Source organism: Symsagittifera roscoffensis, chromosome 7, assembly GCF_963678635.1.
Source record: "Symsagittifera roscoffensis chromosome 7, txSymRosc1.1, whole genome shotgun sequence".
In the NCBI taxonomy this organism is placed as follows: domain Eukaryota; kingdom Metazoa; phylum Xenacoelomorpha; order Acoela; family Convolutidae; genus Symsagittifera; species Symsagittifera roscoffensis.
Window position 1 is genome coordinate 18,683,703 of NC_087068.1, and position 20,264 is coordinate 18,703,966.

At 34.6% G+C, this 20,264-nt stretch overlaps 1 protein-coding gene across 1 annotated transcript in view; it reads left to right on the forward strand.

Annotated features, from left to right (window-relative positions):
* The window catches only part of LOC134851936 (uncharacterized), a 141,974-nt gene that overhangs the window by 84,252 nt on the left and 37,458 nt on the right, over positions 1-20,264 (forward strand). The window contains exons 2-5 of the mRNA XM_063868210.1: positions 11,593-11,844; positions 13,834-14,051; positions 16,685-16,807; positions 17,234-17,414. Coding sequence (XP_063724280.1) covers positions 13,919-14,051; positions 16,685-16,807; positions 17,234-17,414 — 437 coding nt within the window. The 5' untranslated portion in view covers positions 11,593-11,844; positions 13,834-13,918. The remainder of the gene's footprint in view (positions 1-11,592; positions 11,845-13,833; positions 14,052-16,684; positions 16,808-17,233; positions 17,415-20,264) is intronic.

The window sequence follows — 20,264 nt, forward strand, 5'->3', positions numbered from 1 at the left end:
TGCAACGCTTGTTTTTGTACGCGCCCACTTTAACCGGATAAGAATTGCATAATTTTTATTTTTTATTTTCCTCTCTTGCCTGAAAAGATTTTAAGCCCTCAATAGTCTACTCAAACGCAACAGTGCTGCTTTTGTGGGTTTAAATGCTCGTTTTAACGAAATAACAAAGATGAACTGAAAACGGTATATCTACTGAGCTGAATGAGTCCTAAATTTAAACCCCCATGACTTGATTTAGAGTAATCACCGGTGAAATATCTGATTACATTTGAGCTTTGGTCATTGATATCTTTAAGATAATCGAAAAATTTCCGTCAAAAAATGCTTAAGTAAAAGGTCGAAGCTAGTCTGAATAAAAAAATAATTGGAAGCATTCTTTCCGTCGCTTTCTTCGTAAGTCGGAGCCATTAAAACGTCTCGTTTATTTCGGTTCAAAACGAATTTTCAATGTTATTCGCTGTTAGTAAGTTTTATTGTCTTACACCTGAAACATCCACGCCGTTGACGTCAGTTATTTTTTGATATGATAACATTTGCTCCAATTAAACAAAATTAAACACATTCCTTGTAGGTGTATGCTAAATGCCGAGAGTAAATAAACCAGCCGAAGTATAAACCAACCGAAAATGCGGAGAGTATACAAACCAGCTAACTGTTACCTTGTTTTTAATAGCTATTGCATATTTATGAAAATATAACAATTGCGTTTTTTCTCGGTCGATTTATATTTCGGCTAGTTTGTATAGCACCTAAATGCCTACTTTTAGAATGAGAATATTGAAATAAATGAAAACAAATCTGAATTGTAGAAAAAAATAACTTGGACCATTTCTTAAACTAATTTTACATAGATTGTCCTGGATCACAGAGAATCTGCAATTTTTAATTATCAACGTTTTGTTGATTCTGTAGTTTATTATTATTTTTTTTTGGTTTTTTGTGCGACTAATTATTGTTATAACGGTCACTTTTCGAAAAGGAAAGCTTTCGTTTTCATTAAAAGTCCCATTAGTTTAACTGCTTTTCATCGGCGTTTTGTTTAACTGTTTTATTTTTTCATCGGCGTTTTTTTAGTATTTTTTGTCCTCAAAAACTCAAAGGCTTTTTTACTACCTATTGAATGTTTCTTAAACGGCTGTTTAACAAGGAAAACCCAAAATGTCACTGACAAAGCAGCCTGAATTGATCATTGAAGTGAGGATATTTTGGTCAGTCAATTTTTCAAACAATTTTCAGACTACTTCATTGATTTTTTTATACCCTAAGTTGTCTTGACAATTAATTGTTTTCCATATTCAAATGTTTTTCATATCGAATTGCTATCAACTTTTTTTCCCGTATTTTTTTGCATTTCCTTGCAATTATATCTAGTTCAAGTTTTCCAGGTACTGATTTTTTGAGGATAAAATAACATAATATCGTTGAGTTTTGAGCTGCCTCTTGCAATAGGTAAGTCAATCATAGTTCAAGGTCACTTGAGTCCAATGATACGAAATGTCAGTTTGATTTTGCTCAAAGATATGAAAATGATATAAAAAAGTGTCTACAATTTTTCACTACTTTGAAAATATGGCAGTCGTAATTTAATTTTAACGTGGCATAATTACACTTTGAATTTTTTAGACCAAAAAAGGATCTTTGAATTTTACGATATAGCAGTAGGTTTTTTTATTATGTTGGGGATATAGTTTGCTGAATGGCCATAACGGGAAAGAGGCAAAGAGAGAATTTGAAAATATGTACTCGGTGTAGTTTTCCTTAGCTACTTCCCATTTTTCCCCAGCAATTTACAGCCCCCATAAAAGAGAAATCATCCAGACTTGAGGATTGCTGTGTTAGTACGAATGTGTGAAAAAATTTCCTTTTTTCGCGTTTTGAAGAAGTTTTCACTGAGTGTTTTGCAACCAAAAACTTCACCAGCCTATGGATCAGTCGATACATTCGGAACATTCAGTCGGAACATTCTGCCCTGATACGAGCAGTTTTGTAATATGACTAGCACCTTTCTTTTCATTGAAATTTACAAATCATTCCATTCCATGTGAAAGCAAGTTAAAGTCGTCTTTCGATGTTCATGGGAACTTCTTTAGCTACAAAAATGTGTGGCCGAATAGATTAAGCTACTATCCAGAAAAACTGAAAAAAAAGACGAGGCGACCCCTCTCAAATTTTATGAAATGAAGAAATTGCAGAAATTTGACAAGTATTATAACAATTTTTTGATTTTGGTATTGCGGAAACTAGGTTGGGGCGAGAACTGACTCACAGGTTTTTTCATCTTCGAGTTTCTATTTGGTTCATCATTTCGTTTCACTAGCGAGAGCAAGTGAGCTGTAATCGGGAATTAAGACTTCTTTCCCACAAGCAACTTTTCTTAAAAAATATGCCAAAAATCGATATTGCTCTTTGGAACCTTGTCGTTTTCCAGGCCTGAACAAGCGGGATTGGTTTTTGATTACAGCAATTTTATTATAATTGAAAATAGTTATTATACTTTCAATACGTTCTTTTTTAATTTCTTTTTTTTTCTTTTTTTTTGTCTCAATTGTTTTTGGTTTGTAATATATCGGTTTAGTCGCCTGATTTTGTGTAATCTAAAAATGAGAGTAAATTCAATGTTTTGTTTGATTCAGAAGGAGATGGCTGTAAACATTCTGAGTTTTGAAGCTTAATAGTTCAAATCTTTTTTTTTTCAATGAACTGCCGGTTACCCAAGGGTTACCGTCCAAGTAGCAGCTCGGTAAGCGATACTTTTTACGTTAAGTAACCGATGCTTATTTGAAAATCAGTGATTGTGTCTTGCTACTTCTGTGGTTTCTTGAAATTGAATTTTAGTCGAGATAAAATATGAAGTTTTTGTAGATAAAGTTTTTTCAATTTTTTTTTGGTTTTAGTAATTTCCGTCTCATTTTGTATTCGGTAGCTTGCTATGCTATGCTTGTGCTGTATATCGAGTGTTGCAAGTTGCCCAGTTCCGGATTTTTCCAGATGTTCAATTTAGCTATTTGTTTTTCACGGACGTTTGTCTGCTGTACTATGTCAAAATGCTGTACTAATCTCATATCGGCTTAATATTTTAGTGGGTCGTGTACGTTTAGAAGGGTTCCGACAAAGTTTCTTTTGTGTGTATCCTGTGGGTTGTGGATAGGCGAAACTTGAAAACTTCTAGCTTCGAAAATTTTGTAATTCAAGACTTTTTGTCGACGAGATGGATATCTGTCGAAATTTTAACGGCTTTTTTACCAATTCATAAATTTTGTTTCAGTTCTAACTCACTGCCTACAAATCGTTCTTAGTATAAAAATATGTTTCTCGTTTTTAAAATTTCTCTACGCTGGTAATGAGTAAGGAAGTTGCAACCGTGTACTAGAGGGTTTTTGCCCGTGAAATTGTTACATGCATTCAACTTGCTTCATAATAATTCAAATTCAATCAACTGTCTAGCGCACCTGGCGCAGATGTAACACGCATGATTGAGTCGACAAAAGCTTCGAGTTCGAATCCGGCCGCTAACAGCTTTTTGAAACTGGAAATTTTTTGCTTTATAGGGCCATTTTCCGTCCATTGATTTTTTCCGTCCTGTTGAAAAAAATTGGGCTATGAAATAACCCGAAATTTTTGAAGTTCCATTTGAAAGCTTCGATTTCTTAGGATTCGAAATGCGCTATAACATTACTTCTGCGACACAATTCATGCTTTGGAAAATCTAACATGGAAATCATGCAAGCATCTTTTGCATCTTTTGCACATGCAAGCGACACAATTCATGCTTTGGAAAATCTAACATGGAAAAATTCGCATTTTCTTTGCTTTACCACGTTGCCTTTGAAACTTCAAGTTTTTTGTCAAGCCGATTCGCGCTATGAAGTTTTTCATAATTTCAAAGCTTGGTGAGCTTGTGTATTCATACTTGATGTAATTGTGACTCGAATCATGCTCTGAAATTATTCGATTTTATTCGAAGTTTCCTTGCTTGAGGAGGTTGCAACAGAGTTTTTAATTTTTGCGAACCGATTTGCGCTATAAGTTTACTTAAGTTTTTCAGATTTCTATCTCATGATGGTTCCGCTTTGAAATTCTTTTATTTATGGGAATTGATTTACGATATGAAGTAATTTGAAAAATTTCAAAGTTTTATCGGTTGATGAATTTGTTCAGAAGAAGTTCCAGTTATTGTAACTAGGTTCATGCTATGAAATCAATTCAGTCAATTCGAAACTTCAGCTGTTGAGGGAGTTGCGTTTGAACTGATTCAAGATATGAATATACTTATTTTTGATACTTATGAATATACTTATTTTAATATATAAATATATGAATTTTTTCATTTTTTTTCTTTTTTTGGGAACTGATTTTTGCGCTGATAAACCTAAAATACCTCAAAGTTTCATCGGCGGTTGGACTTGCATAGAAACTGTTTAATTATTTTTTGTTTACTGTTTCTTGCTAGGAAGCTATTTGAAAGATTTCGAAGTACCATCGCTCGACGAGCTCCCTCATAAAAACTCGAAAGGTTGAAAGGTACAGTTTTTGATGAGCTTGTTCAACAAACTACAACTTCTTAGGAACAAAATTGCGCTTTGACTTGAGTTGATTTCTCTCAAATTTTAACGCTTGATGGTTTTACGCCGACTTAATTTAAAATTTTTCAAACTTCCCTTGCTTGATGAGTTTTAGAAAATTGTCTCTAAATTAATGTGACTGAATTTATGAGAAAAAGTAAAATGAAGTTGTTCACTACTTTTTGCTTGAGGGTGTTGCCTTTAAGTCTCCAATTTTTTGCGAACCGATTGGTTTTACCCTAATTATTGCAAAGATTTTGCAACGATAGGTTTGCTTTACGAAAATTGGGAAATTATTCACGCTACTAGGTTAATCACACTATTGTAAAATTCCAATGGTTCTCAAGCTTGCTGAGAAAAACTTCAATTTTTGACGCTCAATCAATGCTATTATTCAAGGTCAATTAACTTCATCGCTTGTTGGGCGTAATTTTTGCTACGAATTGACATGAATAATTATTCATCGATTCATCGCTTTATGGGGTTGTCTTCAAAACTTCAAATTTTTGGCGAGCCGATTCGCGCTATTAAATAAATTCAATTTTTCAAAGTTTTATAGCTTGGAGTTTACTATACAAATTTTAACTTATTGCGTACGGTTTAAGCCTTGAACTTAATTAACTTTTGTCAAAGACTGATCTCTTTACGCTTGCGATAAGCAAGTGTTATCAAACTGGAATATAGATCTATTTTTCTAGTTAACAACTAGTTTAACAGAATCACTTGAATAATTTGAGAGCTCGTTTTATCAATGAAGGTAATTTTCATGAAAATGTGGGTCCAGTAGCGTGGTGGTAAGGGTTGGGGCTATGTCGCAAAGTTCAAGCGTTCGAATCCGAGACCATTTCAGTTTTTCTAATTCGATGAACGTAGTTCAGACTCTTATATAGGTCGCGATGATTTGTTTTTTTTCTGGTTTTTTTTAGGACACATTTTAAAATTTTTTCAGGCTCAAATTTAGGTTTTCGCGGTTGGAGTTTTGATTTTTTTAAGTTCAGTTCATTTCCTTTGGTAATATTCCTTCCACTTCCCAATACAAAAAAATCACAAAAACGTGATTGACTTCTAATTTTGGACATGGAATTTTCCCAGCAAAATAAAATCTTTACCTATTGATTTATTTTTCTCATTATGGGTTTATTTCTTGAAAAAATTGTCAATATTAAATTGTACTAGAAATTCGAAGAGGTTTAAGGCCATCTATTTTTTTCTTCGATATTTGAAGATTGAAGCATTTCAAAAAACAGTCAGTATTTTTGCGCTCATTTCTCTTTTCCAACTGTCAGTTGGCGATGTTTATAAAAGTTGCAAGTGTTGTGTTTTTAGGGGTTTGAAACTTTTTAGAAAAGTTTTTTTAAACATTTTTTGTTTGTTACACTTCTAGTGTTTTTTTAAATGTTTTTGTTGTATCGCAAGTGATGCGAAGCTCCGCTTCGCCTCTGTTTTATGTTTTTTCACTGTTTCATCGCTTGGTGGGGTGCTCAGAAAAACTTTTTCAAAATGTTTCTTGCTATGACTTAACATGACCATATTTTTCTTTTTTTTTGTCTCAAAATTTAATTTTTTTGCGAAACCTTTTGCGCTATAAACTTTAAACCTAATTAATTTTTTTAAGATTGATTGCTTGATTTGTTTTCCTGGAGTTTTGTTGGGAACTTATTCTCGCCTGAAAGTAATTTGAAAAGTTTCAAAGCCTCATTAATTTGATAGCTTGCCTTGGAAACTAACTGTTTTGCAAACCAATTCGCGCTATAGAATAAATCGAAATATATCAAAATTTCATCGCTTGAAAAACTTTATTTTTGCCAAATGATTTGCGCTTTACAAAACTTTGAACTATCTCAAAGTTATTGCGCTAATTGAGTTTGCTGAGGAAAGTTGCTTAGGCAGTTTTTTCGAACCAACTCATGCTATGAAATAACGTAAATTATTTGAAAATTTCATCCTTGATTAAGCTTGCATATGAGAACTTCAATTTCTTTGAGAACCGAAACAGTTTTGCAAATGCTATGATTTGTTTGGAAGTTCGCTCCCCTCGAGAAAATTCAATATCCGCCCCTATGTAGTGGAAGACATTTAGTCAGTCGGGGATATTGTATTTCAAAAATCCATCAGCTAATTTTTTTTTCAAAGAAGGGGATATTTAATAGAATCCGGTTGAGTTGAAATTATTGAAAAATAAACCTTCATTGGTGCATTTGAGCAAGAGAATTCATCATTATAAGAAAGGTTTGTTCAAATTCAGTGAATGAGCATTCGCATTCATATTGAAAATTTTTCTAATTGAGTATGTTGATGAATGAAAGTCAATAATTAAACTCAACGGAAATTCTGCAGTTTTACTTCTTCGAGTTTGTCAGGAAACCTCACTTATATTTTTAAGAATGTTTAACTCAAAATAGAGTGATTCCGTTTTGGGCCAAGAATGTGAAATTTTTCGAGCTTCAACTATATCAGTATATCTGGGAATTTAAATCGTTGGCCAACTAAACCAAGCGTCAATAGAGTAAGTGATCATTTCAAGGTTCCTATAAGTTAGAAGACATATTTTATTTCAAAATCTTATGAAAACCTAGATATGTGATGGATTTCAGAAAGACATTTTTTCATTATAAGCTAATTCAATTGCTTCGTTTTTTTACTCGTAGTATCGATCGAGATTAGATAGCTAAATTTTTTTTTATCACATTTAGATTATGGTTTTTAATTGGTGCTCTCTTCTTCATTTTTTTCCTTTTTTCAGAAAAATTCTTCGCGCGTCATTATTTTTCCAGGAAATGATAAAAGAAACAAAGATGTTTTAAATTTTTTTTTGTTCTTCGACCATATAGTTTCGGTTTTTGTCATATTTGGTAGGAAGATGATAATTTTGTCAGTATGAAGTACAAAAGTACCCAGTTGGTTTGATAGCTAAAAAGCTGTACCTTGCCCTTTTGTTGCAAATATTTACCTATGCGATAAGCAAGGGTATTGCAACCGGGTACTTTAATTTTTTCCCTGTAAATACCTTTGTTCACAGAATGGTCAATCTAGTAGTATACCGTTTCTAAGATCCTTTTAATGTACCTCCTATCTTACATGTACTACTTTTTTTAGGGATTGTAAATTATTTCTAAGTGGTCCATGCAAGTCTTGTGATTGTTATTTTTTTGAAAAAAATTTCGGCTTGTTCTCAGTTTATCGGGTGTCAGCCTTAAATCTGTCGGATTATTTTTCTAATTTTTTTTCTATTTGTTTTTAAAATATTTTAATTTGAAATAGACTGAAATTCAAAAATTTGTTTTCATTGGCTTCGACTTTTTTAAAAACCAAAAGTTGTAAAAAAAAATTTTGGTTAATTTTTCTGTTCACAGGTAGATTTACTCACAATTTTACTCGCCATTGTTTGAGTGGCATGATGTGTTTATCAACTCTATTCTGTTCAAAAAGACCAAACTGTATAACGTGGCAAATTGACCTTTTTGCTAGGTTAATCAATGACCTTTGAATTGTTGATAACTGCAATTTTTGTGCAATATCAAAAGGCGCATTTGGCTCCAACAAATGAACCCTCTTGAAAAATTGAAGTTCACAGAAGCGTTAAGCATACGAATTCAATTCAAACCAACTTCTTAACTGGCGTTTGAGACCACGGCATCTTTGCAGAAGAACCAAAACGGCTTCTAGCTGCCAACATAAAAAGTAACTTACTAACTTCTAAACAATCATTAAATATAAGTTTCAGCGAAACGTTTTTAGAAATCTTTAATTATATTGTTTTTAAGGTTTAAATTTCAGATAGGACGGTATTAAATCATCATTCTAGCAAATAGGAAAAAAATAGAGCAAAAACAAGGAATGGAGTTCGAGAAATTTTTGGTGTTACATGAGTTGTGATGGAGATGGTTCTTTTCTTTGCTTCGTGTTTTGATGTCTTTGAGTAATTTCTTCGAAATTAATTATTAAATCAAAGATAGATTTCGAAGTTGTAAAAATATTTTATTCAAAACGCTCTGTGAGAAAAATTTCGAATGTCCCAATTTTCATTAATAGCAGCTAAATTTTGGCATGTTCACTTGTTCATCATTAATTTACTTCTTAAACTAACTAAGTTCTCGTAACTAACTTTCTTATCTGTTGTTTTGCGTTGACCTTAAGCTCAGCAGGGCGTCTGTGGATCGATGAAAGTTTCAAAATATTCACAACAAAAAATCTTCCAAGAATAATTACGCTTCTAAAAAACGTTTTCTCATTTTATTTTTTCCGCTTTTTAGTTTTTTGAGAAGCTCGTGTCTGCTTTTTTGCTTCTTTTCGCATGTTTTTGAGTTTTTTAATCTGAATGATGCTTGTAAAAGAGTCTTTTCTTTTGTATAGAGAAAAAAATATTAAAAGAAATGTCTCAAAAAAAAGGTACCAAAAGAAAGCTCTTTTCCAGTGCCCCTATGATTTTTATTGTTTCAAGCACTGAATGTGGGCGGAATTTTGTCTTCGGGTTGGTTTTAGTTTTTTTAACACTTCATTCTATTTTATTACCTGCAAAATCAGGTCGCACAAATAAATATCGGAAGGGTTCAGTGATATTTTATTATGAGGCTCTGTAAGTTGCTATTCGAACCATTTGTTAAAAATTCAAAATTCAAATTTTTTTTCAGTGTTCCATGTTGAGAAAAAACCGGTTTGAACTTTTTTCTTTTAAGTCTATTTTCGAGCAAGCAAAGCAATCCAGTATGCTTATTTTAGAAGAGCAAGTCATGAAGATTTTATTCAAAAGCTGAAAACTGAGCTTTACATCAGTAAAATTAGTCTTTGAAGTTTTTTAGAGCCATCTTGGGAATAAAACACTTCAAAAAACTTGATTTTGATGAAACTGACTTACTTCTTGCCCATTTTGCTATTACTATCGGATATGCTTAAGCTTAAGGCTTTCTTTCAGATCCTTACATCACACCGTGCACAGGAAACATAATTTGAAAAGGAAAACTTTTTCGAAGGTTGTTGTTAAAATATGGTCAGAACCTTCTGTGCTGCATGGACAGCAACGGGCTATCCTTGTTTATCATTGTGTTCGGAACTTTCTGTGCTACTTGCGCAGCAACCGGTTTTTCTTGTTGATGTCGGATTTCGTAGAGTCTACTTGAATTGGTATTTGCTGGTATAGTGAATAACTGTACGGAGTTGAAAGTTTTTTCTCTCATTTAAGTCGCCCCATGAACAATGTTCAGGTATAAAAGTCAATAAGAAGAAAATGAAAAAGTCAACTTTTTTCTGTGTTTTCTTTCATTGTTTTTTTTTTCCGATCAGTCTGATCGTCCTATGCCATATGCACATCAACCTGCTTCCTGTTTTTAAGGTTTTTTTGTGGCTAAACAAAAGAAAGGGTTGAATCTGGTTAAGTTTGAAGCGTATGTACGGTGTGGTTTCAATGTGCTTTGTGGTTTCAAAGAATACACTCGTCTACATCAAAAACTTCCTCATTTTGATGATACTTTTCCGCTATTTGATTAACTCGTATGTTGGGTAGCTTGGAGATGTCGTTTTCCGACCATTATTTTTCCTTTGGATTTTTAGGGTAAAATCTTCCATTGGGTGTTTTATTGCTAATCTGGACTAATTTTCAGCTATCATTTTGTTTTGTCCTACTGTTGAGTGCAATCAGAAATTGGAGTTCTAAAGTCTATGAAGCGGGACTACAATCACTTAAAATAGTCACTTCTTCGGTTGTAAAAAGGAAGTAATGAAGATATATTTGAGACGCATTTTCCAACCGATATACTTCTTATACTAGACTTAAGTACTACTTTATTCTCTTCAGCAAAAGTAGGCGGGTGCGGAACAAATTCAATTTAAAAACACAGACAAAATTGGTTGTTTTTTTTCTCTCTCGAGCTGATTATTCCAAATGCACGTGAGACCTGTCCGTTATTGTAATTAAAAATCTTCTTCTCTGTAAAGCATCCGCTTTTGAGAAATTACCTCCTGTATTTTGTATTGATGACAAACAACGGGCAATTCGCAGACTGTCAAAACAGCAGAGGTTGTTTTAACAGAGAAGAGCGTGATAGAGAAGAAAACTAATTTTTAATCCAATTACCAAGCTTAAATGAAGAGAAAAGTGAGAAAAACAAAAAGAACAGCATCACAAAATATACAAAGTAAATGTCAAAATTAACGATATAGAAGTAAAAAGCTACCATCATAAATGCTACAAAATTTGACATTTTCTCCTTTTATGGAAATTCCAATTTTACCATGCGTTATTAACAAACCCAATTACGGCCAATGAAAGTACATTTGTGTTAATTATTGGCGTAATAAATCGGCTGCAATGACAGTTATGTTTGTGGCTTTATCGTGGTTTTATTTTTATCTCTATTTTCCATAGTCTTCATCGTCTGCTTGTTTCATAGAGCTTTGAGGCAGGACGTTTTGCCCATTTAGTGCAGTTTTCTGCCACATTAAATAAACTACGGCTATTGAGCGCTCTTTTTGTGCAGGGTTGGGCTGAGTTATCAAATTGAAGTGAAAGCCTTTTTTGAACCCTTTTTCTCAGAGTAAACGCCCACCTATAAAATGTATTCTTGAGAGATGTTATATGCTCATGTTTTTTATTAAAAAGTTTTGTTATAAGCCTCTTTGAAAAAATGTTTCAATTTACTCTGTATTATGTGTTTCTGTGCAGTAAAAAAACCTCTTATTTTGAAATATTTCAATTTACTCCCTGGGATCCGTTTGTATTCGGAAATTTTAAAGCAACCAAATGAGTTCGGTTTGCTGATTATTTCTCTTTTGTGACTGCAAGCTTATTTTCTGTAGGTTCTGTAGGGCATTACAGCTTGTTAAATTTACAACTAAGTAAGAACCTACACAATGAAAACAGAGGCGATGTTCTTCGCACGCATATCTTAAATTAAAAATCGATTGCCGTTTTCTTTTCCGAAACAAAAAACAATATCTCCTTTATTGTTCCCTTTCCTAGCTTTTACAGTCTTAATTCAAAATTCAGCCTGCTTTTAATTAGCACGAAAAGTTAATTAATTTAAAAAGCATTTAGGAATTAGTGCCACTGCTTCTTAGCAGACGTGTACATTTCAATTGGTTGTTGGCTACAGTTGACGTCAAACACCTCTTCAGTGGGCGGCCGGAACCACATCGATCTTCATCATCCTCTATCAAAGTGTGAGTGGGCGAATCGAAAAATGAACCAAACCGCTGCTGACAACTCGTGATCTCGCTTTGCCTCTGAAAACTGTCGAAATAATTGTCGCGAAACGCAATATACAAGTGGAAGTTGCTAAAACGATAGGTCAGTCATGTTTCAAATCTCAGCCAATTTTGGTCACAATTTTTGCGGTAATGAGAATTGCAATCGGGTACTAGACGTTTTTCCCGTAAATAACTCTGTTCACAGAATGATCAAATTTAGAAACGGTAAATTTAGATTCAGTTCATAATGAATTCTAACTTTTTTGCGTCTCCTGCACTCTTGGTCTGGAGATAACGACAAAGGTTCTGGGGTCGAATCTGACAGGACCTGTTTTTTTTTCAAACGGGAAACATGCCGTTTCAAAAACAAGTTGTCCGCTTATGGTTTCTACATTATAGTTACTTTTAGTTTTCCGATCTATCTCTGCTGATGTTTGCAATTTTACTAACCTTAACTTCGTATATTTTCTTTTTGTTTTTTTTTCGCTTAAAATTTTTATTGTGCCCAAATGATTTCGGCCTATTTTTTATCAGCTTAGTGAGCCATTTTTCGAATCGTTTCGATAAAAATATGTTTTATATGCTCGCCTATGGATTACACAAGATGTTAAAAATCTTAATAGAAATTATAGTTCAAATTTTTCATGACATAAATTTTTTTTCGGCTTTTTTTGTTTTTTTCCTCTTTTTTTGGGCTTGATGGGTTTTGGTCTATATTATATCGGCCTATCGATCTCATGTTGTGTTTTTTGACGAGCGAAAAAAAGTTGGTGCTTGATTGTCTGTGTTTTGAGGGTGATGGGGACTTGATAACTTCTTATTAGCATAATTTTTTGAATTGTTTCGTTTCGCATGTTTTTGTTTTCCTTTTAAAGGTTTAATAGGTTTCGGTCTATCTTATATCAGCTTAGTGGCCTCATTTTGTTTCAGCTGAGTAAATTATTTTTTTTGTGTGTTGAGGGCGAGGGGGACTTTTAAACTTTTCATAGGTCTTAATTTTTTCTGGCTTAAAGGGTTTGTGACAAGGTATTTTCGGCTCTGTTGCCGCTGGGTACATATTCATGTTCTATTGTCATGGCATGTTTTTGTTTTCAGAACTAGCCGCATTCATTTTGATAGATCTATTTTTAAAAACATTTTCGAGTATTTTTGGCTTTGTTGCCGCTGGGTACATATTCGCGTTCTATTGTCATGGCATGTTTTTGTTTTCAAAACTAGCCGCATTCATTTTGATAGATCTAGTTTTATATACATTTTCGAGTCTTTTCGAGTTTGTATCGAAAGTGGTGCGAATCTTAGCTTCCGCTTCTGTGTTGAATTTGAGATAGTTTATGCAATTGACAAACAATACTAATTCACGAAAATATTAATTTGATTTTTTAAACTGAATTGAATAATTTGATGATGATACTTTTGCTTTTGATAGCTGACTTGATGAATTCATCTGAGATTTCGAATAGATACTTTTCATTTTAGATATTTTCAAGCCAAAACTTATAACCATTCATTCTATGAAATAGTACGTTTACAATTTAGTTCGCTTGGGACAATGCAACCGTTTTTTAAGTAAAACTGTGACATTGCATTGAATTGATTTTGAAGTATTGAATTGAACTGAGCTGAAATGCAATCGAGCCGCATTGGGAATTTAAATTATTTGGGTGTCGAAAAAAGTATTCCTTGAAATTTGGTAGAGCCACTAAAATTCAGCCTATTCAGCCGCTAGTAAGCTTTCGGAAAGAATTTGGGTCAATGCGGGAGTTATCTCGAACAGTGCACGACACAATTCTCGCCCTTGAATGTCAGGATGCTCCTTTTGCGCCAAGAAAAATGATAAAAATCTGAAAACTTTTGATTTTTCAGAAAGCTAAGTTGCTGCCTTGTACTTCTTAATTCAAGAATTGAACTGAAATAGAATTGAATTGCATTGCTGAAAGCCCACATGGAATTGGAATTGAATTGATTTTTAAGTTCTCTAAATTGTACATCCTAACTGTACGTTTCAAATTGCCCAATTTTTCAGCCGGCTTACAAATTTTACTACAATTCTCGTTTTTATTAGCCCTAAAGAATTACTTTTTTATTGTAGTTTCTCCGAATTGCGAAAATCTGGTGACGCTTGCAATTTGAATATAATTTTGGATGTGCCACTTGGAATGAACTCGAAGTACTAAATGGAGCTGATAGACTTTTCTTCGCCCCTGCAGAAACTGCAGAATTTCAACTCCGAGGTCAAACTAACTTCAGCTGTCAGTCTCCCGCTGAGGTCACTGAGAAAAGCACACTCGCCTTCATCTGTACCCAGTGGTATGTTACTTCAATTTCAATTTTTTTTTGGTGTTTTTCGTTTTTGAGCCAGTTGAATTTTGATATTTAGCCATTCAAACGTTAGCTCATGCGGTAAAAAAACGTGTTTCTGATTATCAGCTTGACAAATAACACATTATCAGCTTGAAAAGTTTAAAGCTATAATGGGGTGCTGTCAGGATACTTTCAAGAGTTGCAAGTCTTGCCGCCAAATCATTTTAGCTTTCGAGATAAGACGCTTTTTTTTTGGCTTTTTCGAAAAAATTAAAAAGTTAGCTAAATTTGAAACGAGCAATCTTATGGCGACTTGCTGTCAAATTTTTTCAGGTTTGTAAATCTTGCCCTCAAAAATGTCTTCTCACATCATTGTAGCTTCCGAGATATGACATTTGCTTATGATTTTTTGAAAAATTTTCAACAAATTAAATATTGAAAAAAATTCACATAACTTGAAATTGGCAACTTAGTAGTGAGTGGCTGTCAAAGTATTTGTCAGGGTTTGCAAATGTTGCCTTTAAATAGGATTGCTCAAATCATTTTAGCTTCCGAGATGATTTTTTGCTTTTTTTAATAATTTTTTGAAGAGTTTTCAAAACATTTTTATCAAAAAACTTAACAAATTTTGAAATGAGCAACCCTATGGTTGGGTGCTGTCAGGTTAGCTCCAGGGTTTGCAACTTTTTCCTTCAAATATATGTGGTCCATCCTTTTAGCTTTCGAGATGTGATGTTTTAAACAATTTTTACCTAAAGAATTGATATTTCCACAAAACTTAAGTTTAACGAATTGCACAACCTTATAGCGGGGCCCTGTCAGGGTGCTTTCAGGGTCTATTTCTTTTTTTTAAAAAAACGCCGATTGCTATAAAAAAATTTGAATTTTTCCCATCGATTTCACCTTATAGAAAATGTTAAGTTTTTCAAAATCCTAGCTTGTTGAATTGCTTGATTAGATGAATTATTTTTTGCCAATCCTTTTAATATAGGAGCAACTGTAAATTTTTCAACGTTTTATTGCTTCAATGGCTTTCTTAGAAAAGTTTCTCGAACCGATTCCAGTACAAGTATTATAGTTGGGTCCTATAATTTTAGACAGGTCCCTGAATTTTTTGGACCATAAAATCTTCGTAAACATGGTTCGCATTTGTTTACTTTTTTTTTGTTGAAATTTTCACTAAATTGCCTGCCCTAGCTTTCATACTTGCTTTTTTCCTGGGACCCAATTATCTTACTTGTACCCCGGTTCAAGCTAAAAGACGTTCAAAAGTTTTCAAGGATTCATTGTTTTCTGCAAGCTGATTGACTAATGAAGACGTGCATGCTAGTTCAAATCAAACTCTTAAAATGATTTGTTTTCAGCTGCTTTTGCATGCAATAAATCATGTTTTATCAAATCATTCATACAGGTAAAAAAATTGGTAAATAATCTTAACCTTGAAATTTTTCATGTAATTGAGTGAGGTTAAGAAACTGAAAAGATACCAATATGAGACTTTCATTCGCAGGCTAGAACATCCGATTGTACGGCTTATACGATTATAAGTTGTATGATAATTTTCCTTTTATGTAAATACACTGATAGTATCTCAACATATAGATTTGGTATTGGGTTTCTGATTTTGAAAATAGTTCAAATCACGTAAATCAAGGGGGGATTTAAGGGGGCACGCTCTACCCTCTCGTTGTTTCGACCCCCTGACCACCGAAATGGTCCACCTTTATACTACGTTACCACTTACTTTTCGGCCGAACGACCTTGAAAGTTCTCTAGAGGCGCTTTGGTTGTCAAAATATACTATTTTGAGTGGAAGCGCGCGCCGGGGAAAAGTCAGTTGTTGTTTGAAAATTTCCAAAAAACTCTCAAAACCACATTTTAGCACTTTTCTCTAAAATTTTTCTTCCGGTGCAAATATAGTTTTTGCAGTGCCTTGGGATTGCCCGAAAACAGTTTGTCAATCTAATAAAACAAATCTCCCCTCGCGAAAAATATAGATGCAATCCTGACGTTAACAGTACCGATACCTCGACTGATAAGTAACTTGGTTGCTGTGGATATGGCACAGACTGTTACGACCGCAGTAGTTGTTGCCAAAAAGCAAAAAAAAACTATTCGAAAACAAACTGCCGTTTTTTGTTCAGCTCGTTTAATTTTCCCCCTGTTTTCTAGTGTCTTGAAAGGTACTGAAGTTATGCTTCTGGCATTGGTTTAAATAGAAAGTAATTGCGCTGGTCAAGTATAAGTCAATCCGAACAATTATTAATTAGTCAAATTAAGTTAGATGTATCTTCGTCTAAAAACAAACAAATGTTCAGATCAGTTTTTCTTGGCACAGTAATCTTTCTGAAGCCTGAATTATGAAATGTCCAGTAAGATACTGTACTTGAATTTTTTGAGCAATTTTTGAGGCACCTGAAATTGTGCAAACATCGCCCATAGCTTGCTCCCACTTTATTGTGTGGTGGTTATAATGATATGAAAGTCACCCTAATTTAGCAAAAGCAGCCTTTGTAATTAGTACCTATAGCAGTTAAGTTTTTTTACCTGTTTCCTTTGTTCATTTCAATATTTTAAGCTGCGTTGCAATTTCTCATTCTACTCTAATTACAAAATAAAACGAAAACAGTATTTTTTAGATTGTCAATCTGATGCTAAGTCTAAAACTAGTGAACCTTCCCGACTCCTCGCGCGTGGCCGAGACAGAGAACGAGGAGGTGATCCGTCGGATAACGAGAATGAGAACTGCCGACAATCTAGTGGTAAGTTGTTGCTGTTAGAAGCTTTCGGGCCGCAATTTGTTTTATCACGATACGTAAATGTACATTATACTAACATAACTTTGCGAAAGTATAGTATTTTCGAGCGTTCATGAAAAAATTTTCTTTTCTTTTGTATATGAACTGTTGGAAAGTATTAACTTTGCTTTCTTGGGGGCTGGCCGGGGAAGGGGTGTTTTTTTGAGGCCTGGATTGTATCTTTTGCTCGGGAAAATCCCTCACGCGCGAAAAACCGAATACTCGAAAAAATTTTCAGCCAATCAAATTTCAGTGTTGCTAAATCAGAAGGAAATATGCGGTAAAATCTGTCAGTTTAAGTAGGACGCTTTAAAGGCAGTAAATGATTGTTGGTTTTCGTGCAATCGCTCCTTCGTGCAAGAGATTAGCCCCTTGTGATCAATTTCTTAGGTGAAGTGGCATATGGAGAAGTGAATTCGGGTACCAACCTAGGGGGGAGGAGGGAGAGTAGTGCGGCTAGTGGGATCCTGTCCACCTGGGGACTCACCAATGCTCTTATGAGTCCAGTGACGTCACAGTCAGATGACAAATACGTCTGTCCAAATGATCGACAGCTGTCACTCAGAGCCAAGTAAGTCCACACAGCGCCTTCACAGTTGAAGCGTTTTCCCATCACTAGCGAGCATAGTTTTCAGAGAAAAAAATATAAAATGTCAGAGTTGAACATCTATTACCAGAAGTAGTTTTCCGCCGAGACCGGCATCAACATTTGCCAAAATCGTTGTGCTACCTTGTCATAAATTCTTTAGTGAAACCGAACTTGATTATCTGTTATTTTTTCGCATTTCCCCTCCATGAAAGCGCAACGGAGTTTGTTGTACCTGTCGGAAAGATTGGAGATATAGCTTGAAGTGCAAGTTTTTCGAGCTAATTAAAAACTGCCCGCTTAAAACGGGCAAAGGAGTTTTGCTCAGTTCTCCGAACCAAAAACAGTCCCCTAGAACTTTAAAATGTTATGAAAAATTGTACGCGTCAAATTGTTTGAGCTATCATAATGTGATCTTGTTGTTGTTGTTGTTTGCATCAGCAAAAAGAGGAGTCGTACAACTCGTGTCCTCATTTTTATATCGAAAATTATGGAGATTGAATAACCGTATCGTCTTGTCGGCCAAACAGTAACTGTGACTTGCCTAGGGCTCGCTAGGAGCGGGAATGCCTCCATCTGATAGTACTGAGTAAAACCTGTTCGAGGGGACAGTTTGTTGTTCGGAGAGTCAAGCAAAACCCTTGCCTTTTTCAAGCGGGCAGTTTTTAATAAGTGCGGAGAACCGAGAAAAACTCCTAAGGTACCCCGTGATGTTGGTAAGTTGAGCCATTTTGCGACTGCATCAATGTTGTCCCACTGGTCGTCAAGTTTCAGAGATGTTGGCTTCGATAGTCTCTTAAAGAGGTGGGTTATGTCGTCCGGACTATCGTTAGTGTTTGAGCAATTGTTTTTTGTTTTGACCGATCTCGACAGATAGCTATTTGATTGTGTGCTATATCCACAGATTTGAGCAAGAGTACGTTGTTAACTTCTGAAAAGGCTCTTTCCAACCGAAGTTTTTTCTGGAGTTTGAGAGTCCATCAGTATAGAGGGATTATCAATAACGTTTCTCACATCATTTGAATGAGTTGTCGTAAGAGTGACTTTTTATTGATCTGGTGTTATACGATCGTTTTCATCAAGATGTTTTTTGATGTTAACATAGTGCTTCTTAGCAAGTTTGGTTTTAAAAGTCTTGACATAGTTGTGCTTGGTTGTGAGGTAATCACATCTTTCTTGTTAATAGCAGCCAGTTAGCAATTGTTTGCTTAACATTCCATTGTGTGCTTTTGTGACTGTAGATAAGTTGCACAATGAGGTATTTCAATTAGAGTCAATTTTGTGCAGCCAGTTACAATTCTAAGTGCCAAGTTTTGTCGCGTTTGAAGGTGTATCCAACGAGATTCCGAGGTTCACTTATTGAAGATGTTTCGACAGGAGCTGCGTAATTCAGATGGTCTTAAATAATGGTCTTATATGAAGTACTTAGAGTGCTCTGTTGAACCCTCAGCTTGGGCCTGAGAGTTTTTTCAGCAAGATTTTGCGTGTTTGGAATTTTTGACTGTGGTAATGTTTACGAGGAAAGTAAAGAAGTTATCAAAGTTTTCTCCTTAAAGTGGTTTGTTGGTGGTAAGTGTTGGGTTATTTTCAATAATCACATTAGGTGATTCCTAATTTTTCTGTTCCAGTTTTTCATGATAATCGCTGAGGTTTTTTGTGTAGATAATTCAAAACTGAGTTTTTGAAGCCAAACAAATAGAATACTTAGATAGAGTTGTACCTCTAGGTTAAGTTCAAAGGTGTTAGGAAGAAGTGGTGATTTCAAGTGATTTTAAGTGGAATTGGTGAAAAATTCATCTGCTTAACTTGCTATTTTGATGTTTTTTGGCAGATGGAAGGGGCGTTGATGACCTTTAAATATTGATTAGAATAGGCCACGAGACGCCTTCTTGATGTACACCCTGTTTCGTTCGTGACATTTTTTGATTTTTTGTTTCCTAAATAAAAGCTAGCTTCCTTGTTGATATGATGTTATTCATCTTTTTGTGTTGTTTTGAAGAGACGAGTTTTCAAAAGGGTGCTGCAAGATACCGTGATCCACTGTGTCAAAAGCTGCATTAAGATCTAACGCAACTAAGACTGTCCTGTGAGGACTAGGGTGATTTAGTCCGTTTGTTATGTCAGTGGCTATGTAGTGTAAGGCAGTATTAATGACCTGCATTGATCTGTGTTTTCGAAATCCGAACTGCTGATCTGCTAGTGCTATATGGTCGAAATCATCCAGCAACAGTCTTCCAATAAAATTTGCTACTGGGGATAAGAGTACCATGGCTCGGTAAATTTTTGCATTATTTTTGCTTTTTTCAAGTTTCAATAAAAGAACAGTTCGACCGACTTTCCGAATTGCGGAATGATTGAGGTGTTGAGAATGAGTGATATTATTTCTGTAAGGAAGTTGATATCTTTTCTCCGAGATAGTGAAGATGAAAGGGACGTTGATTTCTGGCCTTAATTCCTTGCTTTTCTTGGTCAGTGTAATTTTGCTTCTGACAACCCGTGGGACATTTATGCTAGGTTCATGACGTATTTGTTAAGTCTGCAGAGCGTGCTGCCTCTTCTTTATTTTGCGTGGATGGGCGGCTGAACCTTGTGTTGCTGATTTGACATTTTGGTACCCTTTTTCGAATCATCAGCTGGTTGGTGGTTGAAATTAATGAGTTGGATTTGTGTTTTGTCAGCTGATTTACCCGCTAAACAGTTGATAGTTTTCCATAGCTTGTGCCTATTTCGTTTTTGGGCGAGAGTATTAACGATTTCAATCCATTTATTGCGTTTGCGCCTAGGAACAATATAATTCATTTCTTTGTTCAACTGGGGAAATTTTGGATCACGAGA